Source organism: Oryctolagus cuniculus, chromosome 11 (assembly GCF_964237555.1).
Source record: "Oryctolagus cuniculus chromosome 11, mOryCun1.1, whole genome shotgun sequence".
Lineage (NCBI taxonomy): Eukaryota > Metazoa > Chordata > Mammalia > Lagomorpha > Leporidae > Oryctolagus > Oryctolagus cuniculus.
The window spans coordinates 123,429,407-123,456,516 of NC_091442.1; the positions used below are offsets into that span (position 1 = coordinate 123,429,407).

Consider the following 27,110-nt stretch of genomic DNA (forward strand, 5'->3'; position numbering starts at 1 on the left):
TCCCCGCGCGGAGCGCCAGCCGCGGTGACGTCATAAGCACGCGCCGCGCCGCGCACGCGTACTTCCTGGGCGGGAAACAGCAAAATGGCGCCAGAACTAGTGGCGGGCTGAGGACGCGGGCCCCCCTCGGACGCCCGCCCTGTGGCCTTCGGGCCGCCCGGCCCCCTCCCGGACATGGAGGACGTGGAGGCGCGCTTCGCCCACCTCCTGCAGCCCATCCGCGACCTCACCAAGAACTGGGAGGTGGACGTGGCGGCCCAGCTGGGCGAGTACTTGGAGGAGGTGAGGGCGGCGGGGGAATGGCGCGGGGCGGCGACGCGGACCGGGGGCCGCCGGGGACCCCGCTGCCTCCGCGTCCGTGGCCGCGCTCGGCCTCAGGCTTGCTGTGGCGCCCCGCCCCCCCGTTCCTCTGTCAATGCACCCGGAGCTGCTACTGCTGGGAGCTGTGGAACCGGTTCGGTAGGCGGCGGCCGCCGTCGGGAGGGAGGAGGCGAGAGGGCTGCGGCGTTCTCGGGGTTCTGTGCCTGGGGCGGGTCGCCTGCCGGGACCCCGCCGCTTCACCCGCGCTCGGGTCCTGACGTCAGCGCCCGCAGGGTCCTCGCCCAGCAGCTCCCTCCGCCTTGAAACAGCGGCGACGAAGGTTTCTTCCTATTTTTGTGCTTGTTTTTCTCCGGAGTGTTGAGATCCCGGGGGAGGGGGCGGCTCGGGTCCCCTTCTGGCACGTTTTCCTGCACAGTCTCATTTCGGTGGTTGTATTTCCACTTTATTCGAAAGGCAGAGAGACCGTTTTCATTCTCTGGTTTGCTTCCCGAATACCCACAGCAGCCAGAGATGGGCTGAAGCCAGGAGCCCAGAACTCGATCCGGGGCACCCAGGTGCTTGGCCACCATCTGGTGCGGAGCGTGCTTCGGCAGGAAGCAGAGGAGCCAGGACTCAAGCCCGGCCCTGTGGCGGGGCCCAGGCTTCCTGTCGCCCTGGACGCCCGCCGGCTTTCCATGGCTGTAAATACTGCCTGGCGGTCAGCGTTGTGGCCCCAGGAGTCGCGGCTGCTCCACTTCGGAGCCGGTTTCCCGCTGAGGAACCTGGGAGAGAAGTGGAAGATGGCTCGGTTGCTTTGTCCCCTGCACCCGCCTGGGAGACCTGGATGGAGTTCCAGGCTTCAGCTTGGCCCAGGCCCACCGTCACCACCTGGGGAGTGCAGGTGGAAGTTACCTTCTCTCTGTTACTCTGCCTTTTGGATAAGTACATTTTTTAAAAGTTGCCTTTTTTTCCAAAGACTTTATTTATTTGAGAGTCAGAGTGACAGAGACAGAGAGAGAGGTCTTCCATCCACTCGTTCACTCCGCAAATGGCTGGAGCTGTGCTGATCAGGAGCTTCTTCCAGGTCTCCCTCATGGGTGCAGGGCCCAAGGACTTGGGCCATCCTCTGCTGCTTTCCCAGGCCATAGCGGAGAGCTGGATTGGAAGAGGGGCAGCTGGGACACGAACTCACGCCCGTATGGGATGATAGTGCCACAGGCAGAGGCTTAGCCTGCTATGCCACAGTGCCACAGTGCTGGCCCCGATAAATCTTTAAAAGAAAAGAGTAGTTCCGGCCGGCGCCGCGGCTCACTAGGCTAATCCTCCGCCTGCGGCGCCGGCACCCCGGGTTCTAGTCCCGGTCGGGGCGCCGGATTCTGTCCCGGTTGCCCCTCTTCCAGGCCAGCTCTCTGCTGTGGCCAGGGAGTGCAGTGGAGGATGGCCCAGGTGCTTGGGCCCTGCACCCCATGGGAGACCAGGAGAAGCACCTGGCTCCTGGCTCCTGCCATCAGATCAGTGCGGTGCGCCGGCCGCGGCGGCCATTGGAGGGTGAACCAACGGCAAGGGAAGACCTTTCTCTCTCTGTCTCTCTCTCTCACTGTCCACTCTGCCTGTAAAAAAAAAAAAAAAAAAAAAGAGTTCCCTGCCTAAAACCCCTCGTGTGTTTTCCTGCACTCAGGTTAAAATCCAGAGTTCCTCCCTCCGTCTGTTTCAGCCTCGCTGTGACCTGTCCTCAGCCTGCGAAGCTGGGAACTCGGTCCGGCTGTCCCGTGCGGGTGGCGGGCACCCAGTTGTTTGAGCTCTCGCGGCTGCATTCCTGCAGGGGCAGGGGCAGGGGCTGGAGCTGGGACCAGACCCACGCTCTCTGCTGCGGGACACGGGCACCTGAGCTGCTCGGCCGGACGCCTGCCCCCAGGCCTGGTCGTCCAGGTGGAGGGAGCCTGTGTCTGAAGGTTCTGGGGTGGGAGGGTGCCCGGTGCAGGGGGCCCTGTGGGACTGCCATGCGGTGAGCAGGGTAGGGGTGCTCGGAGAGGGAGGTGCTTGCCGAGTGTGCCGGGAGCCGGTAGGCGTCTGAGTGGAGCAGCGTGAGTACTGCTGGTGGGTGCAGTGAGGGAGCAGAGCAGCAGGAACACTGGCGTGCAGAGGCCCTCCCGGGAGGGGGACGTGGAATTGGCAGGGGTTGGTGGGGTGAGAGGAGCTGCTCGAGCGTCTGGGTGTGGGTGGGCGGGGCATCGGGTTCAGCTGCACTTGTTCCGTAGGCGTCCGGTGTGGTGTTGAAGGAGGCACTGGGTGTGGGGTCCTGGGAGCAGGTGTGCTGGCGGGGCTGGGGTCACAGCAGGAGGGCTGCTTGATTGTCCTGTCCTGCTCCTGTGTCCTCGTCCGGCGGCTGACCCAGGCGCCCTTGTTGTTCATCGTCAGTGGAAGCAGCTCCTCCCCTCTGGGTGCTGCCGTGGTGCCCGGGAGGCTCACTCCCCAGAGCTGGGTCCTGCCTCTGCCGACGCCTCGGTGCACGGTGGTGGCTCCTCACCTGCCTGCTGTGTTCCATCCGTTTCCCAGGCTGCGCTTTGATATCACGGCTGGTTCTGTTCCCCGATGGTTGTTGGGACCAGCATCCGGCACTGAGCTAGAGCCTGGGACCACGGATGCTGCTCAGCGTCTGTAAGGTGCTCACAGCCCACCAGGGTCACCTGACGGGTGCAGGAGGCCCAGGCCCACACTGAGGGGTGCAGGAGGCCCCAGGCCCACACTGAGGGGGTACAGGAGGCCCCAGGCCCACACTGACAGGTGCAGGAGGCCCCAGGCCCGCACTGACGGGTGCAGGAGGCCCAGGCCCACACTGAGGGGTACAGGAGGCCCCAGGCCCACACTGAGGGGGTACAGGAGGCCCCAGGCCCACCAGGGTCACCTGACGGGTGCAGGAGGCCCCAGGCCCACACTGACGGGTGCAGGAGGCCCCAGGCCCGCACTGACGGGTGCAGGAGGCCCCAGGCCCGCGCTGACAGGTGCAGAAGGCCCCAGGCCCACACTGAGGGGGTACAGGAGGCCCCAGGCCCCACACTGAGGGGTGCAGGAGGCCCCAGGCCCACACTGATAGGTGCAGAAGGCCCCAGGCCCACACTGACAGGTGCAGGAGGCCCCAGGCCCTGGGGACACTGCAGGAGGCTCTGCACTGTGGACAGCTGGGGCAGGCGTTCCAGTGGGTGGCGCACACGGGAGCTTTAGGTGGTATTTGCTGAGAGGGGTGGGAGGGCAGTGGGCAGGGAAGGTCTCTGCAGAGATGAGACGTCTCTGGAGACCCTCAGTGGGCAGCTGTAGACGCGGGCCTGAGGCTCAGGACAGCTGGTCTGGAGCTGGTTCTGGGAACCACTGGCCTGGGGCAGAGGGTGTGCCGTGGGAGAAGACGGAGAGGGCTGAGCTGCCAGCGCGCTGGTGTTTAAGGGGAGGTGGGGCCTGGGGAGGGTGAAGAGGGTTACAGCGCTGGCACCGTTGCCCGGTTCCCTGTCTGAAGGGTAGCGGCCTCACTGCTTTGTCTTCTCCACCCCGGACGTGGCGTCTTCCTCTCTCGGGGTGAGGGGCTTCCTGCTGGCGTCTCAGGGCTGGCCGTGGTGCGGGTGGGTGCAGCGTGGTGCGCCTTCTGGAGGGAGCTCTGTGCCGCTCTGACATACCGTGGTCCGTGTGTTCTGGGGACCTACCCCTTCCAAACTCTAGGCCTCAGGTTACAGGAAGTGAGGATGCTTGCAGAGACCTGTTTCCTCCCAGAAAGCAACCAGGGACGGCCAGAGAGCCCTGCAGAGCTGGGGCCGTCAGTCCGGGCTGCTCTCTGGTGCTTGGAGGCAGTGAGCACACATGGCCGCAGCACCCCTGTCCTGGTGTCATTTCTTGCAGCTGGACCAGATCTGCATTTCTTTTGATGAAGGCAAAACCACAATGAACTTCATTGAGGCAGCATTGCTGATCCAGGGTTCAGCGTGCGTCTACAGCAAGAAGGTGGGCCCCGCCACTGCGCCCGGCTTGAAGCACCAGTGGCCCACAGGCAGGGTCGGCCCTGCTCTGGCTCATCCCGTCTGTGACCTGCCTCCCCAGCGCCTCACCCCTGTTCCTCACACATTTTAACGAATGGCCAGGAGGGGCTGTCCCAGTGCTGCTGGGCTGTGGTGGCCCAAGGGTGCTCATGCACACAGGCCCCCCCCCCCACCTGGTGGATGCTTGGTCACAATTTTGGAAATCCCCAGTTCTTACACCCATGGTTGTGTGGAAGAGGTGGGCGAGAAGTGGGGGAGGGCGCCGTGCTGGCTCCTTGGTGTGGTCTGGGAGTTGGGGCGGCAGAACACCAGCCATGGTGCCTGGGAGCCCTGGGGGAGCCTGGTCTGCAGGGCCCGGCTGCCAGGGCCGTGCGAGGTCTCACCGTGCAATGTCCAGGCTGTGCTGTGAGCGTTTAACTTGAGGATTATTTTTGTGGACAGCATTGGCAGGGTGTGTGCGGGAGGTTTGCAGGTGATGGCTGGGCTTGTTGCAGTGTCAGGGGAGCCTCGGAGGAGGGCCTGGACCACTGGGGGCCTCCTTTCCACCTCATGGCCCGCCTCTCATTGCCAGGTGGAATACCTGTACTCGCTGGTCTACCAGGCCCTTGATTTCATCTCTGGCAAGAGGTGAGTGCCGCGCCTGGCTTCCGTCTTCACGGCCCTGCCCTTCTGGCCGCTCAGGAGGTGCACGGCCTCCTGGGATGCCCATTGGACCCTCCTGTGTCTCAGGCGAGCCAAGCAGCTCTCTTCAGTGCAGGAAGATGGGGCCAGTGGGGACACCGGCTCCAGGGCCCCCCAGGAGGCAGAGGACGAGGTGTGTTCCTTGGGCTTGTGGCCCCTGCCCTCTGAGTGCCTGCTTGGGCTCGGTGCCATGAGCTCTGTCTCCCCACAGTTCCTGTCGCTGGACGACTTCCCCGACTCCCGGGCTAACGTGGATCTGAAGAACGACCAGGCACCCAGTGTGCGTGTCCAGAGCGCTGGGTGGCGTGGGCTTGGCACTGCCCTTGGTGCTTGGTGCGCTGCTGGGCCCTGGGAGGGAGGCTTGCGCTGTGCGCTTACCACCCTGCTCCCTGTGCAGGAAGTGATCATTGTCCCTCTGCTGCCCATGGCCCTGGTGGCCCCTGATGAGATAGAGAAGAACCACCACCCCCTATACAGGTATGGGCCTGAGCCCGGGACTGGGGAGGCCTCCTGGGCAGGGTCTCTGTAGCGGGTATGTTTTTTGCCAGCACAGCCGTCAGGGTGAGATCCTGGCCAGCCGGAAGGATTTCAGGATGAATACGTGCATCCCCCACCCCCAGGGGGCCTTCATGTTGGAGCCGGTGGGCGTGTCCCCCTTGGAGCCAGGGGGCTCATTCCCCATGGCGAGGAACCAGAAGGGTGAGGGCCTGGGTACTGGGTTCTGGTGGGAAGGAACAGAGGGTCTCTCGGTATGGACTGCCTGCTGTGGCCTTGCCCCCCGCTGCCCAGTGCCTGTCCTGTGGGGGACAGCAGCTGAAGCTGTCCTCCCACGCTGCGGTGCCGTGGCTGTGTGGGCCGTCTCGGTGCTGGGGCTTGGTTCCTGATCCTAACCCTGCCCGATCCCTGTCTCTCCCAGAGGCCGGGAGGGCTGAGCAGCAGCCGATGGAAGTCTCTGAGAGCAGGAGCCCTGTCCCCGTGCCCAGCTTCTCCCAGCAGCCAGGTGAGAGGCTGGGCCCTGCAGGACCCACAGAGCTGAGGGCCCCAGGGAGTGGGGGTTGGTGGGTGGGGCTACTCTGTGGCCTGGAGGGTAGTGAGGCACAGCCACAGCCTTGGAGCCAGTGCCCCTGCAGTCAGGCCCCCACCTCCCCGAGCCCTGGCCTGACCTGGTTCAGTGCCTGCCCCCCGACCCTCCTCCTGGGCCTTCTCTCCGAGCAGACAGGTGGCAGCATTTAAAGAGGAACACTTGCTAAGAAATCAGATGAACAAAGCGCAGCAGTGTGAGGAGAGTGAGGGGCTCCCTGCCGAAGCCCCTGACGAGAGAGTGGCCTGTTTGCTCCCCATCTCCTGTCTGGTCTCTCGCTCCCTGCCCAGGCTCCTCTCCAGAAGGCCCAGCGCCCAGCGGTGGGGGTGACGACGACGACGCCCAGGAGGCCGCAGAGATCCCAGAGGCTGTCGCCCCCAAGGCTGCCCAGGAGCCCAGGAGCCCCGAGGTGGGGTCCCATGTAAGCTGAGGGCCCAAGCTGCCCACCGCAGGTGGCCACCTCACACCAGACTGCTGGTCTCTGCTCACAATGCGCGGGGGGCTGCCCCAGCCAGTTCTGACACAGCTGTGGCTCAGGGACAGCTGGTCTCCCAGGCTGGCTCCTCTGGCTGGCTGGAGGCCTCGCTGGCCCTCCCTCAACCCCCAAGGGTCAGCTGTCCAGCAGAGAGCTCAGCCTGCCCTGGTGTGGGCGGGAGAGCAGGGTGCCGGTTTTTTTCCTGAGCAGTAGATGGCGTGGGTTACGTGTATTCTCTTTCACGATCACTACTTTGTATGATCTGAGTTTTTAAAAGATTTTTGTTTTACTTTTTTTTTTTTTAGTCCTGGAACTCTTGGAACTTCCTGTTCCCAAAGAGGGTCAATTTTTTTTTTTTTTAAAGACTTGTTTATTTGAAAGGCAGAATTATAGTGAGGCAGAGGAAGGGACAGAGAGAGAGGTCTTCCATCTGCTGGTTCACTCCCCAAATGGCCTCAACGGTGAGGGCTGGGCCAGGCTGAGGCCAGGAACCAGGAGCTGCACCCAGGTTTCCCGTGTGGGCGGCAGGGACTCCTACTGTCTGCTGTCTCAGCCATACTAGCAGGGAGCTGGGCTGCAAGCAGAGTACTGGGCTCTGAACCAGCACTCCAGTACAAGATACCTGTGCCCAAGCAGCAGAGAGCCTGCTGTGGTGCTGTGTCCACAACATATTTGAAAGAGTTACACAGAGAGGAGAGGCGGTGCAGGGCGGGGGTCCTTCTATCCGCTGATTCACTCCCCAGTTTGCCGCAACGGCCCCGGGGCTCCCCTGCAGGTGCAGGGCCCAAGGACTTGGCCATATTCCCCTGCTTTCTCAGGCCATGCAGAGAGCTGGATTGGAAGTGGAGCAGCTGGGTCTCCAACCAGCTCCTGTATGGGATGCTGGTACTTCAGGCCAGGGCGTTAACCCTGGCCCTGGGGTGGGGTGGGGTTCTTGACACTGCTGGGGTACCCAGAGGCCTGGGTGCAGAAGGCGAGGAGACAGGGCCCTGTGGGCTGTGTCTTTGCAGAGCCCCACGCTGCCCAGGAGGTACATGCTGCGTGACCGAGAGCGGGCCCCACAGCCCCCACCCCAACCTAAGGTGAGGCTTTGCCCCACCCCTGTGTCTGCTCCTGCTGGCCTGGGTGCCTCTGAGCTCCCAGTCTGTGGCCCTTCAAACTTGATTGTTTAAGGAGTTTTCCAGAAATAAAAAGTCCTCCCTCTTCTACAGCTCTGGGGCTCCTGTCCCTTGCTTGCCTGTGTGTCTGCCATCCCTACCCCCCGATCTGTGATCCTGGATCCAATGTTAGCTGTCAGCCCCTTCCCCACACCCTCGTCTGTGGTCCTGGGCCCTGTGTGTCAGTCACTTCTTGATGTTAGGGCTTTGGGAAGGGGGTTGTGTGTCTCCCAGCTCCTGAGTGGTGGTGCTCTGTTCTCAGGAGACTCCAGACCCCTGGCAGAGCCTGGACCCCTTCAACTCCTTGGACTCTAAGCCCTTCAAGAAAGGTACTCTGGTGGGGACAGTGCCAGTCAGGCACCTCTGGCCGGGTCTAGAGCCCAGGGTACGATGGTAGGGGGTGATGTGTCCCACCCCATAGCCGCCCCGTCTGCCCCCAGGTAGGCCCTACTCTGTGCCTGTGTGTGTGGAGGAAGCCCCGGGACAGAAGCGCAAGCGGAAGGGCCCGGCCAAGCTGCAGGACTTCCACCAGTGGTACCTGGCCGCCTGTGAGTGGAAGTGTGCACACCCCGGGAGCCGGGAGGCAGGTGGTGCCCGCGGAGTCAGAGCGCCCTCTGGCCAAAGCTGGGGCAGCTCAGGGCCTTGGCTCAGCTCCTGCTGACTGAGCGTCTCACAGATGCTGACCATGACGATAGTGGGAGGTCCCGGCGAAAGGGTCCAAGCTTTGCAGGTGAGGCCAGGTCCGCTGCACTCCTCACCCCACCCCACGGGTCTCAAGGGCCGCGGGGGGTGCCGGCAGGGCCTGGGAGGGACGGAGGAGTCCCTCACAGTCTCTGTCCAGACATGGAGGTCCTGTACTGGAGGCACGTGAAGGAGCAGCTGGAGACCCTGCGGAGGCTGCAGAGGAGGGAGGTGAGTGCCGCCCACCGCCACGGGCTGCTGGGAGGTGGCCGCGCCCTCACGGATGCTCTCTGCAGATGGCCGAACGCTGGCTGCCAAGGGCCGAGGAGGAGCTGTGGCCTGCAGAGGACGACCGCCTGGAGGGCTCCCTGGAGGACCTGGGGGCGGCAGGTGGGCACCTGTGGGGGCCAGCTGAGGGCTCAGAAGCTGCTTCCAGCCAAGTGGCTACCCCAGGGCTTCTCGTGTCTCCCAGCAGATGACCTGGAGGCTGATGGGTGTGTGGAGGCTGAGGACGAAAGGCCTGGGGAAGCCACTGGCCTGGGTAGGTCGGAGTGGGCAGCTGACCAGCGTGGGCGGGAAGGGTGAGGTTCTACAGCTTCAACAGTGTCCGCCTGCCCCTTCCCCAGATGCAGAGGCCCTGCCTGCCTCCCTGAGCTATGAGGAGCTGGTTCGAAGGAATGTGGTAGGCCTGCGTAGGGGTGGCTGTGGGGGTGGGGGGGCCGCCCCTGGGCTCCACCTGTGAGGTGATGGCCCCCTGGTCCCTCCCCAGGAGCTCTTCATCGCCACCTCCCAGAAGTTTGTCCAGGAAACGGAGCTGAGCCAGCGCATCAGGGACTGGGAGGACACCATCCAGCCCCTGCTGCAGGAGCAGGTGAGCTGGGGCCTGGGAGCTGCTGCCGGCCCAGGGCCTGTCCAAGGCCCGGCCCAGGCCAGAGGTCAGCGTGCCCCTCTCCATGCAGGAGCAGCACGTGCCCTTTGACATCCACACCTATGGGGACCAGGTGGTGTCACGGTTCCCCCAGCTCAACGAGTGGTGTCCATTTGCAGAGCTGGTGGCCGGCCAGCCTGCCTTTGAGGTCTGTCGCTCCATGCTGGCCTCCCTGCAGCTGGTGAGTGGCCAGGACGCGAGGGAGGGGGAGAGGGTCCCTGGACTCTGCTAATGCCCAACTCTTACAGGCCAACGACTACACAGTGGAGATCACCCAGCAGCCGGGGTTGGAGGCGGCTGTGGACACCATGTCCCTGAGACTGCTCACGCACCAGCGTGCCCACAAACGCTTCCAGACCTACGCCGCGCCCTCCATGGCCCAGCCCTGAGTGGGGGTGGATGAGGCGTAGCTTGGGAGCCCTGTCCCCAGCATGTGGTCCCTCCAGTACCTCCACCTGGCTGGCCCAGCCTAATAAAGTCGCGTCACCACACCACCTGCTCCTGACGTCGCCTCAGCGCCTGCCCTAGAGGAAGGGCTGCCTGGCCACACGCACTGCGGGCACTCTGTTTAATGGTCGGGCAGGATGCTGCGGAAGGTGGCCATGTGCCGCCGGACGCTGTCCGCGATCTGCTCGGCAGACCTGCCCCTGCCGTAGTAGTCAGTGAAGAGCCCGTCGGGGCTGAGCAGGTAGATGGCGATGGAGTGATCCACAATGTAGTCCTGGTCCTCGTCCTTGGGGCCGGCACTGTAGTACACGCGGTAGCTGCGGCTGACCTGGGCCACTTGCTCCGCTGAGCCCGTCAGACCCAGCAGCCGCGGATGGAAGTCCTGCACGTACCGGGCCATGGCTGAGACGTCGTCCCGCTCGGGGTCCACGGTGATGAAGACGGGCTGCACCGCGGGCAGGCCGGGCTCGGCCTCCAGCCGCCGCACCACCTGCACCAGCTTCTCCAGCTCGTCCGGGCAGATGTCTGGGCAGTGAGTGAAGCCGAAGTACACCAGCACCCACTGGCCCCGGAAGTCGGCCTTGCAGCGGGCGCGGCCGTGGTGGTCCAGCAGGTGGAAGTCGCCCTGGCCCACGGCCGCCTGGCGCAGGGCCTCTGTCCGCCGCTGCTGCTGCCGCTGCTGCTTCTCAGCCCGCAGCGCCAGCCAGGCCCCGCCCAGCCCAGCCCCAAGCAGACCCGTGACCAGCAGCCTGGTGCGAAGCCCAGGGCCCCGGGGCTGGCCCTGCCCGCCTGGCTCTGCAGGGCGCTGCCTTGAGAAGGGCCGGGGCCTCGCACACTGGACCTGACTTCCCCCGGTCCTCAGCTGGGAGAGCCTGGGCCATGCCCTGGACGGGGCCCGCAGCAGCATGGATCCGGTGCTCCTGCAAGAGAGGAGAGGTGCTGGCACCCGGCGCGGGGGCACCTCGGCGCTGGCCGGAAGTAGCCCCGCCGCACAGCTCTGAGCTCAGGGCTGCACCTGCAGGGCGCTCATCTGTGCCCGCACCTCAGCGCTGGCCGGAAGTAGCCCCGCCGCCTGCCTCGCCGGGGTCCCCGAGCACGTGGCCCTGTGCAGCGAGCCCATTCCTTGTCAGGAGGTGGGCGGCACCCCTCCCCCGCAACCCACTCCCGCCATCTCCCGGGCCGCGGGGCCCCTCCGCACTGAACCATGCCCGGCCGCATTCCCGCCCCGGTCTCGGGCCTCGTACCTCCTCACGGGACCCGGACGGCGCGCCAGGCGCGGGCCTCGCGGCTTCCCCTGCGGGCGGCAACAGCTTGGGCCCGCTGCAGGGGCGCAGGCGCCACGGAGAAGTCGCGCGCGAGGAAGCTCTCACCAGGTCCGGCGCGGCCGAGGCTTCGCCGGCTCCAGCAACTGCACCGCACTTGCCGCTTCCCCGCGCGCGAGCTCTGCTTGCTAGTCTAGGGCGGCGCGAAGCGCATGCGCCGATACGGGCGCGCGTGCGCAGTTGCGGCCGGCTCGCCGGTGGTCACGTGTCCCGGCCCCTCCCACCCCGAGCCCAGGCCTGCTGGGACCCAGGCGGCCTCACTGTCGGCCTTTTTTTTTTTTTTTTTTTTTTTTTTTTAAGGATTTATTTGGAAGCGTTACAGAGAGCGGGAGAGACGGGGCGAGGTTTTGCATTCTCTGGTTCTCCGCAAGTGGCGGCAGCGGCCGCAGCCAGGAGCTTCATCCGCGCCCCAACGCGCCGCAGCTGTACTCAAACCCGCGGCCTCGGAGGCGCCGGCGTCTGCCAGGCCGCGCTAGTGCGCCGCGGGCGGCGGGAGGACGAGCTCGGCGAAGGGGGAGGGGGCGACGAAGGGCTCGCGGCCGGAGAGCACGAGCGCCCCCTGCAGGGCGCGGCGCTGCGGGCCGCCGAGCGCGGGCTGGTCCAGGTGCACGCGGAGCCAGGGCGTCCCTGCGGGTGGGGGGCGATCAGGCGGGGCGGGGTGGGCGCACTGGGGGCCCGTCCCTGCAGGGCGCGGGCCGGTCGAGGCGCCCTGCGGGTGGGGGCACCAGCGCGGGGCGCGCGGGACAGGGACCGGAGCCGAGGCGGGACGCTCACCGCGGCGCAGCCTCTGTCCCACGGTGACCAGCAGTTCGGCACCCACGCCGTGCCGGAGAGGCTGCCCCGCGCGGCTGCGTCCGGCCCCCAGCTCGTGCAGCACGCGCGCCAGCGCCAGCGCCCGGATGCGCTCCACGGTGCCTGCGGGAAGAGGGCGTCGTGCGGGCGCGAGCCTCGGGGAGCGGCGGGGTTGGGGCTGGGCGCGGGGACCGGGGTCGCCGACGCTCACCGTCCGCGGGCGAGCACAGCTCCTCCTGGTGCTGGGCGCAGGGCAGCAGCTGCCGGCGCTGAGCCGGGGTCCCAGAACACAGGGCTTGGGCCAGACCCGCGTCCACGCCCTGGCCCGCGAGCATCCGCTCGAAGCGGTCACGGGCCGAGCCGTCGTCCAGCGCCGCGGCCACCCGCGCGGCGCCCTCGGCCTGCGCCTCGGCCTGCCCGCTGAGCCAGAGCAGTGCGCCCCCTGCCAGCGGGGTGGGGCTTAGGCGCGGCGGGGCGAGGGTGCCCCCGCAGCCCCGCGGCCGCACCCTCACGGTCCTCACCGAGCCTCGTGACCAGGTCTCGCAGGTCTGGCGGCCCCAGACCGTCCAGGCAGAGCAGCGCCTCCTCCACCTCCAGGGTGTGGCCCACGTTGCGGCCCAGGGGGTTGTCCATGGCGGTCAGGGCTGCGGCTACCCGGAGCCCCAGGCCTGCCCCCACGCCCACCTGCCGACAGAGGTCCTCCTGCAGCCCCTGCTGCGCCCCGGGTTCCCAGGCCCCCAGGATGAGGTCGTGCAGGGCTCCGGTGGCGACTAGGAGCTGGCCGTGTGCCAGCCTTCCGCGGCGGAGGTGGCCATGGAGGACTAACCCAGGCCTAGGGCGGGGTCAACCTGCAACCTGGATGGGTCAGACCCAAGGGAGTGGGGTATGCGGTGACGTTCGGTGGGACTGTGGGCTGGGAACGGACGATGGGACGGGTGGGGGAGGTTGGGCCCCTGTGGAGAGACCCAGCCCGGCAGAGGCCACTGCTGCAGGAAGCCAGGGGGCCCCAGCAGGCGCAGGGGCTCACCAGCGCCCTCGCCAGCTCCCGGGCTTGCTCCTGGCTGGGGAAGACGGCAGCCTCTCCAAACTTGACGTCCACCACCAGAGCGGACAGTCCCTCCACAGCTTTCTTACTGAGGATGGAGGCTGTGAGGGGAGACGGGGGGCTGGGTCAGAGGGGCCACGGCCCTGTGATGGGGGTGACAGTGCCTCAGAGGTCAGCCCGTGAGCTCACGGCCGGGCGTCGTGACGGGCGGGCCCTGGCAGGGGTCAGCGAGATCGTGTGTGACCCCGGGAGGTCACCTGTGATGAGCGGCAGGCTGTCCACGGTGGCCGTCACGTCCCTCGCTGCGTACAGGATCCCATCCGCGGGGACCAGCTGCTCGCTCTGGCCCACGATGCAGCAGCCCACTCCCTCCAGCAACGCTTGCATCTGGCCGGACACCCGCCCTCTGTGACCTCTGACCCCAATCAAGGACCGCAGCAGCAGTAGCAGCAGCAGCGGCCTTGACAAAGTGCGGAGCCGTGGCCCGGGTCCCGTGAGGGATTCTGGGTAGTGCCCAGCAGTGGTTGTGCCCTTTGGACAGGCAGGGAGCCCAGGAAGTGATCAGTCCCGGATCAAGGCTCCAGCGAAGACTCTGACCCAAGTCCAGTGATTGTCAGTGGCCCCGGAGTAATCAAGATCCTCATTAGTGACCTGATTAGCGACCCGTCAGAGTTCCTCAGAGATTATGGCTGGTGTGCCCAGTGACCCAGCCGTACCTGCTCCGGGCTCTGGAGGACACTGAATCCAGGAATAGACTCTAGCTTATCCAGGGTGCCCCCTGTGTGTCCCAGACCACGTCCACTGATCATTGGCACCTGGTGGGCAGGGATGCTGAGCACGGCGGCACCCCCACCACGGCCCCGCATGTCCCCTGGCCACCCCGGCTAGGACAGCTGCAGTGGGTGCTCAGCCCGTGGAGAGGGAATGGGACAACGGAGGAGGTGCGTACACATCCCTGGGGCCCCATCTGGGGTACAGAGAACGTGGAGGGGCTGCACTCCAGGCGTGGGACCTCAGGAAGCCCAGGTCCTGTCTCTGGGGGCTCCTGTCAGGGCCAAGCTTGAGGCTGGGAGCTGCGGGGTCAGATTCCAGCGCGGAGGGGCGTGGTCTCTAACCTTGCAGCCGCAGGCAGCCAGCGCTGGTGCCAGGACCAGGCTGACCTTGTCACCCACGCCCCCTGTGGAGTGCTTGTCCACCAGCTGCTGGTGCCAGGCCTCTGGCCACTCCAGTTGCTGCCCAGACTTGGCCAGGGCCTGGGTCAGTGCCGAGGTCTCTTCCAGATCCATGCCCTGCAGCCGGATGGCCATCAGCATGGCCCCTAGGTGTGGGGTATGGTGGTGTAGGCAGGTAGGCGCGGCGTCCCCACCCACTGGGGTCAGTGAGGGCGCAGGGTGCGTCGGTCGACCCCCGGGCCGGGTCAGGCGAGCCCAGCCCTCCCCGGCACAGGCCCCCGACGCACCGATCTGCGCATCCTGTGCGCTGCGGTCCACCACGGCGCGCACGAAGCCCCCGATGTCCGCCTCGGTCAGGCGGCCTCCGTCTCGCTTGGTGCGGATCAGCTCCGGGAGCTGCCTGGGCTCCGGCGGGGCTTCAGCAGGGCCCCCGCCCCCTCCCGCAGCGGGGTCCCCGGGCGCTCCTGGGGTCTCAGGGGTCGTCATTGCTGCGGGGACGCCATGGACGCCTGGCTGCCGCGGCCCGCGCCCGGCGTCCGCCCCCGCGCGCCGCTCCCACCCGCCTCCCGCGCGCCGCTGGGTCCGCGCCTCCGTGCGGTGTCTGTCAGTATCCGTGTCCGCATCGCCCGCCCGCGTCCGACACCCGCCTCTCGGCCTCGCGACGTGGCCCGGGCCCTACCTACGCCGCGCGGCGGCCCTGCCCCCTTCTGTCCCGGATGCGGTGTGGCGCGGGTTCGGACCCGCGGCGACGAGCGCTCTTCTCAGACTGCCGCGGGCAGGGACCGCGGCTGTCAGGCCACTCCCGCAGTGACCGCGGAGCGCGGACTTCCGGGACCCGGAGGGCCCGGGGCGTGCGGCAGGTGCGGTCGTGCAGCGTGCCCTCCCCGCCCCCGCGTCGCCGGCGCAGCACAGAGGGACAGGAGGCGGGCAAATGGCTGGCGCGGGAAGCTTTAAGTGGACGATCAGGACTGGTCAGGTGTCCAGGTCGGCCAGGGCCGAGGCCAGATACTCGGAGTGCCGTATCCCGAAGCTCCAGCCGCGAGGCTTCCGGGGCTGCGGGGCCGGGAGACGCCGCTGACACGCAGGGCCGGCCGCGAGCGGGCGCTTTGGCGTCTCCCGGGACACTCTCTCGAGGGCCCTCACCCCCGCCCCGCCCCTCGCCCCGTGCGCCGGACCACCTGGTCCACGTTGTAGGCCGCGGGCCCGGGCTTCCGAGTGCTGTCTTGCGGGATGGACGTCCGCGCCAGCATCGAGAACTGCGGGGCCCTGGACTTGTAGACCCCGGGGCTCACGACGTGGTAGGCGCAGGGGCCTGGGGTCTGCGGGGCGGCAGGAGCTCAGGGTCGGCCTCTGTCGGCCCCGCCCCCGCTCTCCGCCGGCCGCCCCCGCCCGAGGCCCACCTTGCTGAGGTCCTCGAAGCAGCTGCCCACGGCGCTGCGCCCGTAGATGGAGTAGGTCGGGGCCGAGGCTTTGCCGATGACGCGCGGGCCAAGGAGGGAGGGCACCGTGTAGGCCCCGGGGCCTGCGCGGGAGCCCGTGGGCGGTCGGTGGGGCCTGCGCACAGGCTCGGGGTCTCCCGTCCCAGAGTGCGGGGCCGGGCAGGTGCTCACCTGGGGTTTGCTGCTGGGTGCGGACACCCCAGTTCCGGGGCGCGATGGTGTGGCGGGGCGCGCAGGGGTACGTCGCGTTCCCTGCACGCTCCGGAAAGTACCTGCCTGCGGGGCGGACCACGGGCGTCGGTCTGGTGGGAGTCGGAGCCCCGCGCGGGGCTAGGGGCTGCGGGTTTGGGGACCCGGACGCTGGAGCTCCGGTTATGGGGGTTCAGGGGGCTCGGAGCTCGGGGCGGGGGGGCGGTTCCAGGGGTCCTGACCAGGTCCCGGAGTGAGGAAGGGCGCCGAGTGGCGCGGGCGGCCGTAGATGGAATAGGCGGGGGCGCAGTCCAGGCCGCGCGCGGTCATGCGGGCGGGCACCAGGTAGCCGGGTCCCGGGCCGCATGTGGTCAGCTGAGTCTGGAGCCGCGCGCCGAAGGAGTAGGCGGGGGCCCGAGGCCGGGACGGGTCGTGCAGGAGGTAGCCTGCGGGGATCCAGCGTCACCTTCTCGCGCGCCCTGCCGCGCCCACCGACCCGCCTCCCTCCCGCCCGCAGCCCCTGCTACCGGTGTTGGGCGGCAGCTGGTACTTAGGCCCAGGACCGCTGTAGAGCGCCGCGATGGGGCCGCGCGGCCGGTGCGGTCGCCAGGGCCCTACCCAGACGTCCGAGCCCATGGCGTGGCCGGGAGGCGCTCAGGGCGCTCGGCACCTGCGGACAGAAGGGGGCGGCCACGGCCCCTCCACCTGCAGTTCGCGGGGAGCAGCCTTATCCTGCTCCCCCGGCGACCCGCACCGCCAAGGCGGGCGCGGCCGGGGTCCCGGGCTCTGGGCCCGCGAGCAAGAGGTGCTGCCCCGCTCCGTGGGGGCCATCTCTGACCCCTGCCCTCGCGGGGGCTCCGTCCCAGCTCGCGGGAAGGGATTCCCTGGGGGTGGGGGCGCGGGCGATTTGGGGGCGTCGGGAAGGGCTGGGGAGGGCCCCGGGCGCACTGACCTGCTACGCTGGCTCCTGGCTCACGACGGCACAAGCAGGGAGGCTGGACGCGCCGCTCCCAGCTCCCGGGGCCCATTGTGTCTCTGCTCGCTTCCTGGCAACCGCACGGGCTGCCCCCTCCGCGCCCGCACCCAGCAGGCCTCTGGCTGCAGACTGCTGGGCAGGCCTGGCCCTGTGGTGCACCGGCCGGAGTCGGACACCTCTGCGGACTGAACGCCAAGTGTGAGGGGAAAGGAATGGCCCCCAGCAGCGGCCGCGGGCCCAGTCTGGTCAGGAATGCGGTTGCTGGTGGGATATTTGCCAAGCGCTGGGTGCTGAGCCACCGCGGGGCCATGCCTCGGTCCGCAGGTGTGACCAGGCGCTGGCTCGGTCACAGTGGCTGTTTGATCATGAGTCGGCTCCCTGGCCTGAGCGGGTGTTGAAGCCCCAGAGCCCTGAGTTGCTGTTACTGGACACCGGGTCCCTGGGGGGGGGGGGTCTCAGGTCCCTGGGGGCTGCTCTGGGGATGTGGCTCTGCAGGCCCAGTGCCCTCCCTGCTTCCTGTCACTCTGCTCTGGAGCCAGCGGTTAGGGTCACAACCCCAGCCAGGTGCTGCAGGGCGGTCGGTGGGTCTGCGCACAGGCTCGGGGTCTCCCGTCCCAGAGTGCAAGGCTGGGCCACGCCATGCAAAGCCGGCGTCCCACGTCCAAGTGTGGCTTCCTGCCCATGCACCTGGGAAAGCCGCAGAGGATGGCCCGAGTGCTTGGGCCCCTGCACCCGGGGCGGAGACCCAGAAGAAGCTGCTGGCTCCTGGCTTCAGCCTGACCCAGCTCTGGCTGTTGTGGACATTTGGGGAGTGAACCAGTGGGTGGAAGCTCTCTCCATCTTTTGAATAAAAATAGATGCACAAATGAGAGAAAGGAAGTCCCCTCACTGGCCTGAGGAGCCAAAGGGATGCACAGAACATTAAAAAAAAGGGGGGGGGGGCGGCGGCGCTGTGGCGCAGCGGGTTAACACCCTGGCCCGAAGCTCCGGCATCCCATATGGGCACTGGTTCTAGTCCTGGCCGCTCCTCTTCTGATCCAGCTCCCTGCTGTGGCCTGGGAAAGCAGTGGAGGATGGCCCAAGTCCTTGGGCCCCTGCACCCATGTGGGAGACCTGGAGAAGCTCCTGGCTCCTGGCTCCAGATCAGTGCAGTTCTGGCCATTGCAGCCATTTGGAGAGTGAACCATCGGATGGAAGACCTCTCTCTCTCTCTCTCTCTCTGTAACTCGCTTTCAAATAAATAAAATAAATCTTTTTTTTTAAAGGAAGAAGAAAAGGGAGAAACAAGAAATTATATGTGGAGTGACAACTTTCCACCCCCAAGCAAACAACATGAAGCCCCAGGCAGCTGACCGAACATCAGGAGGACGAAGCAGCAAGGGCACCGCCGGCCAGAGCTGCCTGCAGCCCGTGTGTGGCAGGAGGCCCTGCCCGTAACCTCAGAACCTCAGGACCTTGCAGTTCTGGCTACGACTGCGTCACAGGCCTCTGCTCAACGTTCAGAAGTAATTTCTGGCCGGCACCGCGGCTCACTAGGCTAATCCTCCACCTATGGCGCCGGCACACCGGGTTCTAGTCCCGGTTGGGGCGCTGGATTCTGTCCCGGTTGCCCCTCTTCCAGGCCAGCTCTCTGCTGTGGCCTGGGGGTGCAGTGGCAGATGGCCCAAGTCCTTGGGCCCTGCACCCCATGGGAGACCAGGAGAAGCACCTGGCTCCTGGCTTCTGCCATCGGATCAGCGTGGTGCGCCGGCCGCAGCGCCCCGGCCGCGGCGGCCATTGGAGGGTGAACCAACGGCAAAGGAAGACCTTTGTCTCCATCTCTCTCTCACTGTCCACTCTGCCTGTCAAAAAAAAAAAAAAAAAAAAAAAGAAAAAAAAAAGAAGTAATTTCTGGCTTGGGCCACTGCTGATGAAAATCTGGGGTCAGAGGAGGAGCTTACAAAGGTCAAGGGGCTTCACGTGTGCCTTCCCCTCTTGGAGCACGGGCAGGGCGGGGCGGGGGCAGGGCATGGACCCCACTCCCCCCGCACGGCTTGCCAGTGAAGTGTTTCCGTGGTCCTGTTGGCCAACGACGGCACCCATGAGGGGCTCCCTGGCACCCCCACTTTACAGCTGGCGGTCAGAAGGTCCTTCATCTGCGGGGTCTGCATTAACTGGGCAGGCAGTGCGGGGACTAAGCTGAACTGCTGGAGAATCAGGGACAAAACCCACACAGTTGGTGTCCAAAGTACTATGTGAATAGAGAAACAGGGTTTTCTTTCTTATTTAAAAATTATTTAATTTGGGTCAGGGGCTGTGGCACAGCGGATAAAGCCGCCACCTGCAGTGCCAGCATCCCATATGGGTGCCCTTTTGAGACCCAGCTGCTCCACTTCCCATCCAGCTCTCTGCTGTGGCCTGGGAAGGCAGTGGAAGATGGCCCAAGTCCTTGGGCCCCTGCACCTGTGTGGGAGACCCGGAAGAAGCTCCTGGCTCCTGGCTTCAGATCGGGGCAGCTCTGGCTGTTGAGGCCATTTGGGGAGTGAACTAGCAGATGGAAGACCCCGCTCCCCCCCGCCTTTCCTTCTCTCTGTGTGTAACTCTGACTTTCAAATAAGTAAATGAATCTTTAAAAATTATTTTATTTATTAGAGAAAGAGAAAGAAATCTGCCATTCCCCAAATGCCTGCAACAGTCAGAGCTGGACTAGACTGGACACGGGAACCTGGAACTCCCATCCGGCCTCCCATGTGAGTGGCAGGGTGAGCACTCGGGCCGTCCTCTGCTGCTTTCCCAGGTGCATTAGCAGGGAGCTGGCTCGGAAGTGGAGCAGCAGGGACTTGAACCAGCACTTTAATATGGATTGCTGGTGTTGCAGGCTGTGGCTGGACTTGCTGCACCAAAACATCGGCCTCTAAGAAATCTTTTCACTTAGTTAAGGGAGGGAGGGAGGGAGGGAGAGAGGGGCAGAGAGGAGAGAGAGAGAGACAGACAGACAGACAGACCCCATCTGCTGATTCACTCCCTAAATGCCCACACCAGCTGGGGCTGGGCCTGGAATCCAGTCTGAGTCTCCCATGTGAGTGACAGGGCTCAGTATCTGAGCCATCGCCTGCTGCCTCCCCGGTGTGCACCAACAGGAAGCTGGAGTCGGCAATGGAGCTGGGCCAGACCCAGGCACCGCACTGAGGGATGCCATGACCCAAGCCACATGCCGGCCCCTGGAGCTGGGAAGTCTCTGCTGCCTGGTGATGTCATAGCTCGGTGGTCACTCACAGCCGCCCTGCCTGTCGTGTCCGGCTGCACACACGCACAGCTGTAGAGGCCCCGAGACTTGGCAGTGCTCAGGAGTGGCTGTCACCGGTCTTCCTGTTCACCGTGGTTTCGGAGTTCTCTAGCTCTCCTCGTTAAGAAGATCGACTTGCTAGTGCGTTTTTTTCTCTCGTGCTTGACCTCACCGCTCGTTCTTGCTTGCGGTGGTCCTGGGCTCTGCGGTTGCCGGGTGTGCGAGGCTCACCACCTTCTAGGACACTAAGATGCCAAACAGCAGCAAAATCCCCTCACAGAGCCCTCCTGGGCTGTGTCTCTGTGCTGCAAAATAAGAGAAAGCTGACCTTGCTCTTGGACGCCGCCCTGGGCCGGGCTTGCCAAGGTGCTGGGCAGAGCCGGCTTGCAGGATGCACAAGCCCCTCCCTCAGCTGCAGTGTGAATGCCCCGTGCCTGCCCTGTGTTCCCCAGCTGGACTCGCAGCAAGATGTCCAGGGCTCTGCGGAGCTTGCTGCTGGGTCCTGGATGCCTGGGACAGATCTGGGGCTGCTAAACAGCCAACTCGTCACCCCCTCTGCTGGGGCTGAGACCCGAACCTCAGACACACCTGCAAGTGAGCGTTGTGATGGCTAAGAAAATGTGATAAGGTTGCAAGTTATGAGATTATTTATTTACCTGAAAGCCAGAGTCACACAGCAATGAGGGAGGGAGAGAGAGAGAGAGAGAGAGAGAGAGAGAGAGAGAGAGAGAGCAACAGACAGACAGAGATTTTCCATCTACTGGTTCACTCCCCAAATGATCACAACAGCCAGGGCTGGGCCAAGCTGAAGACGGGAGCCAGGAACTCCATCCAGGTCTCCCACATGGACCATCTCCTGCTGGTTTCCCAGGCAGATTAGTTACAGAGAGAGAGAAAGAGAGAGAGAGAGGTCCTACATCTACTTCTTCACTCCCCACATGGCTGCAATGGCCAGAGCTGGGCTGATCTGCAGCCAAGAACCTGGAGTTTCTTCCTGGTCTCCCATGCGGGTGCAGGGCCCAAGCACTTGGGCCGTCCTCCACTGCCTTCCCAGGCCACAGCAGGGAGCTGGATCAGAAGTGGGGCGGCCTGGATGTGAACTGGCGCCCACAGGGGATGCCGGCGTCACGGGCGGCTGCGTAGCCGGCTGCACCACAGCCACAGCCGCGGCCTCACTGCCTGTTTCTCTAAAGGTGTATTGGAACGCAGCCACACTCACGCATTTCCTGTTTTCTGTGGCTGCTTTCGGACAACGGGGGCAGGGCGGAGTGGGACTTGCCCAGGCAGAAAGTAGCTGAAATCCGGCCCTCTGCAGAGCAGCCACGTGGGCACCCGACAAGGGGCTCAGGCTGCGGGGCCGCGCGGAGGTCCTGGGTGTGAGGCATCAGGCAGTGGGCGAGGGCGGGGCTTCACCTCGGCATCCAGGCCCTGGCAGGTGGCAGTGGCTGTGAGATCGCCTGGTGCCGCCCAAGTCCAGGTTCCTGGTGTGATTTCTTTCTACGTGCCGGGGCCACCTGGCTGCCCTGCCTGCAGGCTACAGCAAGGACCAGGGACCTCACGGGATGGCACTGCGACCACGGTCAGGGCCCAGGCGACGGCTGTCAGCCCGCTGCAAGGCTTGGGCGGGACTGGCCTGAGCAGGCCCGGGCGCGTTTCCAGCAGTGAGGTGCAGTGTGGTGCCCCGCGGCTGAGCTGAGAGAGCATAAAGAGCCCGGAACCCTGAGATGCCCGTGCTGGCCAGTTTCACGAGGCTGAGGAAGTGGGAGCCCAGGTTCCTGAACTGAAGAATAAGAGCGTGTGTGAAAAGATGAACGCGGCCACAGACACCCTGACAACACCCCCACCCACCCACCCAGACACCCTGACCACACCCACACGCACCCACCCACCCAGACACCCTGACAACACCCACACCCACCCACCACAGACACCCTGACAACACCCACACCCACACCAACACAGACACCCTGAAAACACACACACCCACCCACCCACCCAGACACCCTGACCACACCCACACGCACCCACCCACCCAGACACCCTGACAACACCCACACCCACCCACCCACCCAGACACCCTGACAGCACCCCTACCCACCCACACAGACACCCTGACAACACTCACACCCAGACACCCTGGCAACACACACACAGACACCCTGACAACACCCACACCCACACCCACATGCAGACACCCTGACAACACCCACACCCAGACACCCTGACAACACCTCCACCCACCCACCCACCCACCCACCCACAGACACCCTGACAACACCCCCACCCACCCAGACACCCTGACAACACCCACACCCACGCAGACACTGACAACACCAACACCCACATGCAGACACACCCTGACAACACCTCCACCCATGCAGACACTGACAACACCCACACCCCCACACACACAGACACCCTGACAACACCCACGCCCACGCCCACGCAGACACTGACAACACCCCCACCCACGCACACAAAGCTAAATGCTGACAGGTTTTCAACCTGCAGGACCTGAGCCGCGGGGCAGAGCGGTCACGGCTGGAGCCTGAACTCAGCGCAGAGGAAAGCAGAGGTGCAGAATGCGAGCCACAGCTCGAGGCGGGGCTGGGCACAGGTGTCCCGGAGGGGAGGACCTGGCAGGGCGCTGAGCTCGGGGTGGACAGACCTGCGCCGGCCGAGCGGAGCGGCCGGGAAAGAGAAGACGGTTACTCGGTTCAGACAAGGACATCACAGCTCCCAGGAAGAAACCACTCAAGGAGGAAGTGGGGGCAGCCCAGCGACCACACCCTGCGCCCGCGGACTCTCGGGAGAGGGGAGGAGGACGCCGGTCCCCTCACCCACATGCCCAGGGCCCTAAGAGGGCTCACGCATCCCTCCAGCCCCGGACTTGCAAGACTGAGAGGCTGAGGGCAGAGGGGGTGGTGGCCGAGGTTCAGTCCGGGGAGGGGGCGTGGGGTCTGCTTCAGAGCGCAGGGCGGACGAAGTGCGGGGGGGGGGGGCCGAGAAATGAGCAGAAACGCCCAGATGCCCCCCAGGGCAGAGGGATGGGTGTGACCCAGGCAGAGGGCAGGGGGAGAACTGAAGGAGAAAGACCCCCGGTAAGTCTCGCGCCTTCCTGGAGCCCAGATGTGCGTGGGGCGTGTGGGAGGAGGCGCGTGGGGCATGGGGGAGGAGGTGCGTGGGGGAGGATGTGTGTGGGGCGTGTGGGAGGAGGCGCGTGGGGCGTGTGGGAGGAGGCGTGTGGGGCGTGGGGGAGGATGTGCGTGGGGCGTGGGGGAGGAGGCGCGTGGGGGAGGAGGCGCGTGTGGGAGGAGGTGCGTGGGGCGTGGGGGAGGAGGCGCGTGGGGCGTGTGGGAGGAGGCGCGTGGGGGAGGAGGCGCGTGGGGCGTGTGGGAGGAGGCGTGTGGGGCGTGGGGGAGGAGGCGCGTGGGGGAGGAGGCGCGTGGGGCGTGGGGGAGGAGGCGCGTGTGGGAGGAGGCGCGTGTGGGAGGAGGCGCGTGGGGCGTGGGGGAGGAGGCGCGTGGGGGAGGAGGCGCGTGGGGGAGGAGGCGCGTGTGGGAGGAGGCGCGTGGGGCGTGGGGGAGGAGGGGCGTGTGGGAGGAGGCGCGTGGGGGAGGAGGCGCGTGTGGGAGGAGGCGCGTGGGGCGTGGGGGAGGAGGGGCGTGTGGGAGGAGGCGCGTGGGGGAGGAGGCGCGTGGGGGAGGAGGCGCGTGGCGCGTGGGGGAGGAGGCGCGCTGCCATCCCCTCACGGCCCGTCTGGGCGTGCCTGTCCCTGCACACACTTGCGGGGGCGGGGGGCTGCCGTGGATTTGGAAGCAGGAAGTCTTGCTTTCTGGTGGCCAGTCCCCCTTTGTTCTAGCAGGCGTGGGCCCAGCGTCCTGACCCTGTCAGCTTCCTCGGGGAGCTCAGAGGAGCCGGAAATGCAGGGAAGCTGGTCCTGGGTCCTGGTGGGGAGACCGCCCTGGAGGTGAGGGCTTCAGGTAGGCTCGGGAGGCACCTGCGCACCGGCTGCACCCCGACTCAGGAACCTTTGCTTCCAGGTCGCCTTCCTAAGCAGCGAGGCTGCCTCAGCCTGCAATCCCAGGAGCGCTTAGTTACGGCTTCTCCCTGCGCGTGGTGTCTGTGGTGTCTGGGAGCTGGCTACTTGCAACCTGAGACCACTGGCTCGGAATCCGCGGTGCTGTGTCGCAGGCGCCTGTGGGTGCTGTGCTGGGACTGCAGCGCAGGTTCTTTCTTCCAAGACGCCGCCGGCTGCTTCCGGAGAGGCTGTGCGCCTCTGCACTCCCACCTCGCTGCTCTTAGAATCAGCGCTGGGCTCCGTCGCAGTCCACTCACTTTCCATTTACCAGGAAACACGTCTGCGAAGGAAGCACGCTGGGTGTCACGAGTGGGTTCGGGTGTGCCCTCGGTGTCTGTCAGGGAGACAATATTGAATCCTGGTTTGTTTGCAGAAGCGTGGGGAGTTTGACAACCGCTGGCCTACCCTTGAGCGCTTCCTGGGGCGCCTGAGCGGCTGCGGACCTCGCGCATGGCACCCACCACCAGAGGGCGCTCTGCAGCGCTGCGCCCACTGCTCGCTGTCTACAGTCCAAGCTAGAATGCACCCTCAGTGAAACTCTGTTATATTTGCCAAAGAAGAGATGTTATTTCTTCTCTATTTCTTTAGTTCTCATTTATTTTATTTTAAAAATTATCTGGGGGCCGGCGCATAGAGTAGCAGGTAAAGCTGCCGCCTGCAGTGCCAGCATCCCATATGAGTGCCGGTTCAAGTACTGGCTGCTCCACTTCCGATCTAGCCCTCTACTACGGCCTGGAAAAGCAGCAGAAGATGGCCCAACTGCCTGGGCCCCTGCACCCGCATAGGAGACCCGGAAGAAGCTCCTGCTTCCTGGCTTCCGATCAGTACAGCTCTGGCAGCGGAAGGCAATTAGGGAATGAACCAGCAGATGGAAGACTTTCTCTCTCTCTCTCTGACTCTCTGTGTAACTCTGACTTTCAAATAAATAAATAATAAATGTTTTGGTGGCTAGGCTAAGAATGGCCTGTCTGGACCGATGGATCAAATGCCTTGGTTGATGTCTCTATGCTGTAACTGAACCCTAACCCTAACCCTAACCCTAACCCTAACCCTAAGCCTAAGCCTAACCCTAAGCCTAAGCTGAACCCTAACCCTAACCCTAACCCTAACCCTAACCCTAACCCTAAGCCTAAGCTGAACCCTAACCCTAACCCTAAGCCTAAGCCTAACCCTAAGCCTAAGCTGAACCCTAACCCTAACCCTAAGCCTAAGTCTAAGCCTAACCCCAACCCCAACCCTAACCCTAACCCCAACCCTAACCCTATCTCCACTCTAGACTCTGCACCTCTGGGCAATGGCACCCCGCTTGCCTCCGTCCAGCACTGAGTAATCTCTGACTTACTTTCTGTATTTTTTTAGAGATTTTATTTATTTATTTGAAAGGCAGAGTTACAGAGAGGCAGAGGCAGAGACCGGGGTGGGGGGAGAGAGAGAGAGATTGAGGAGAGAGGTCTTCCTTCCGCTGGTTCACTCTCCAGATGGCTACAGTGGCCAGAGCTGGGCCCATCCGAAGCCAGGAGCCAGGAGCCAGGAGCTTTCTTCTGGGTCTCCCAGGCGGGTGCACATAAGCAGGGAGCTGAATCAGAAGTGAATGGGGGGAGCGTATGGCGCTGTGGTGTAGTGGGTAAAGCTGCTGCCTACAGTGCCGGCATCCCATATGGGCACTGCTTCAAGTCCACTGAAGTGGCTGCTCCACTTCCAATGCAGCTCCTTGCCCATGCACGTGGGAAAGCAGCAGAAGATGCCCGAGTGCTTGGGCCCCTGCACCCGCGTGGGAGACCCGGAAGAAGCTCCTGGCTCCTGACTTCGGATCAGTCCAGCTCTGACCATTGCAGCTATTTGGGGAGTAAACCAGCAGATGGAAGATCTCTCTCTCTCTCTCTCTCTGCCTCTCTGTAACTCTGCCTTTCAAATAAACAAATCTTTAAAAAAAAAAAAGAAGTGAATGGGGAATTGGATCCCATGCTTAACCACTGTTCCACGATGCCTGCCTCATCAAATACAGTATTTTATGGCACAAGTATTTTAAATTTTGTTGAAGCCTAATTTATCTTTGTTATTCAGTTCTATTGTTATGTCTACAAGTATTTTGCCAAATCTAAAGCCACGAAAATTTATGCCTCTGTTTTCTTCTAAGAGTTTTATAATTTTATCTCTTGTCTATAGATAATTGATCCATTTTGAGTCAATGTTTTTTAAAGATTTATTTATTTATTTGAAAGTCAGAATTACATAGAGAAGGAGAGAGAGGTCTTCCATCCACTGGTTTACTTGCCAAATGGCCACAACAGCTGGAGCTGCACTGATCCAAAGCCAGGAGCCAGGAGCCAGGAGCTTCTTCCAGGTCTCCCACATGGGTGCAGGGGCCCAAGCACTTGGGCCATCTTCTACTGCCTTCCCGGGCCACAGCAGAGAGCTGGATCAGAAGTGGAGCAGTCAGGACTTGAACTGGAGCCCATATGGGATGCCGGCACTGCAGGTGGTGGCTTTACCCACTACACCACAACGCCGGCCCCCTCGATTTTTTTTAATGCAGTGTGAAGTAAAGGTCCAACTTCATTCCTTTGCTTGTGGATGTGCAGTAGTCCTGTTGAAGAGGCTGCTCGTCCTCCATGAAACGGTTGTAGCACCCTTGTCAAAAGTCAGGTGGGAGGCCGGCGCCGCGGCTCACTAGGCTAATCCTCCGCCTTGCGGCGCCGGCACACCGGGTTCTAGTCCCGGTCGGGGTGCCGGATTCTGTCCCGGTTGCCCCTCTTCCAGGCCAGCCCTCTGCTGTGGCCCGGGAGTGCAGTGGAGGATGGCCCAGGTGCTTGGGCCCTGCACCCCATGGGAGACCAGGAAAAGCACCTGGCTCCTGGCTCCTGCCATCGGATCAGCGCGGTGCGCCGGCCACATCGCGCTGGCCGCGGCGGCCATTGGAGGGTGAACCAACGGCAAAGGAAGACCTTTCTCTCTGTCTCTCTCTCTCACTGTCCACTCTGCCTGTCAAAAAAAATAAATAAATAAATAAAAAAAGTCAGGTGGGCATAGACTTGTGGATTTATTTCTGGGTCATCA

General features: G+C 64.3%; 4 protein-coding genes across 11 annotated transcripts; 1 reads left to right on the plus strand and 3 right to left on the minus strand.

Moving 5' to 3' along the window:
- The first annotated feature begins 52 nt into the window (after positions 1–52).
- On the plus strand, positions 53–9,816 carry NCAPH2 (non-SMC condensin II complex subunit H2). 6 transcript variants are annotated; one of them, XM_070053133.1, is made up of 21 exons: positions 57–282; positions 2,857–2,963; positions 4,186–4,287; positions 4,894–4,949; positions 5,052–5,136; positions 5,215–5,283; positions 5,401–5,480; positions 5,557–5,702; positions 5,920–6,002; positions 6,362–6,505; positions 7,570–7,641; positions 7,979–8,045; positions 8,157–8,264; positions 8,393–8,446; positions 8,558–8,628; positions 8,694–8,787; positions 8,870–8,938; positions 9,024–9,079; positions 9,167–9,268; positions 9,357–9,506; positions 9,574–9,816. In XM_070053133.1, exons 2-21 carry the CDS (start codon positions 2,943–2,945, stop codon positions 9,712–9,714), a joined length of 1,770 nt encoding a protein of 589 aa, XP_069909234.1. In that variant the 5' UTR covers positions 57–282; positions 2,857–2,942; the 3' UTR covers positions 9,715–9,816. The 6 variants fall into 6 exon arrangements, with proteins under 6 accessions (XP_069909231.1, XP_069909233.1, XP_069909229.1 ...); XM_070053130.1 differs by lacking the exon at positions 2,857–2,963 and having other exon boundaries at positions 53–282; positions 5,920–6,003; positions 6,375–6,505; XM_070053132.1 differs by lacking the exon at positions 2,857–2,963 and having other exon boundaries at positions 53–282; positions 5,920–6,003; positions 6,375–6,493.
- On the minus strand, positions 6,906–11,273 carry SCO2 (synthesis of cytochrome C oxidase 2). Of its 2 annotated transcripts, none has more exons than XM_070053137.1 (2): positions 11,143–11,273; positions 6,906–10,692 (listed from the first exon to the last, which is right to left on the minus strand). In XM_070053137.1, exon 2 carries the CDS (start codon positions 10,677–10,679, stop codon positions 9,894–9,896), a length of 786 nt encoding a protein of 261 aa, XP_069909238.1. In that variant the 5' UTR covers positions 10,680–10,692; positions 11,143–11,273; the 3' UTR covers positions 6,906–9,893. The 2 variants fall into 2 exon arrangements, with proteins under 2 accessions (XP_069909238.1, XP_069909237.1); XM_070053136.1 differs by having other exon boundaries at positions 11,017–11,239.
- Positions 11,274–11,392: 119 nt separating this feature from the next.
- TYMP (thymidine phosphorylase) lies at positions 11,393–14,920 on the minus strand. Of its 2 annotated transcripts, XM_070053134.1 has the most exons (10): positions 14,783–14,920; positions 14,391–14,591; positions 14,047–14,249; positions 13,648–13,746; positions 13,189–13,318; positions 12,914–13,032; positions 12,408–12,570; positions 12,098–12,328; positions 11,869–12,009; positions 11,395–11,721 (listed from the first exon to the last, which is right to left on the minus strand). In XM_070053134.1, the coding sequence occupies exons 2-10, from the start codon at positions 14,587–14,589 to the stop codon at positions 11,567–11,569; spliced, it is 1,440 nt and encodes a 479-aa protein (XP_069909235.1). In that variant the 5' UTR covers positions 14,590–14,591; positions 14,783–14,920; the 3' UTR covers positions 11,395–11,566. The 2 variants fall into 2 exon arrangements, with proteins under 2 accessions (XP_069909236.1, XP_069909235.1); XM_070053135.1 differs by lacking the exon at positions 12,098–12,328 and having other exon boundaries at positions 11,393–11,721.
- A 116-nt stretch (positions 14,921–15,036) lies between these two features.
- CIMAP1B (ciliary microtubule associated protein 1B) lies at positions 15,037–17,105 on the minus strand. The gene is made up of 7 exons (XM_070053138.1): positions 16,684–17,105; positions 16,259–16,401; positions 15,974–16,177; positions 15,714–15,818; positions 15,504–15,625; positions 15,282–15,422; positions 15,037–15,156 (listed from the first exon to the last, which is right to left on the minus strand). Exons 2-7 carry the CDS (start codon positions 16,365–16,367, stop codon positions 15,076–15,078), a joined length of 762 nt encoding a protein of 253 aa, XP_069909239.1. The 5' UTR covers positions 16,368–16,401; positions 16,684–17,105; the 3' UTR covers positions 15,037–15,075.
- Between the last annotated feature and the right edge of the window lie 10,005 nt (positions 17,106–27,110).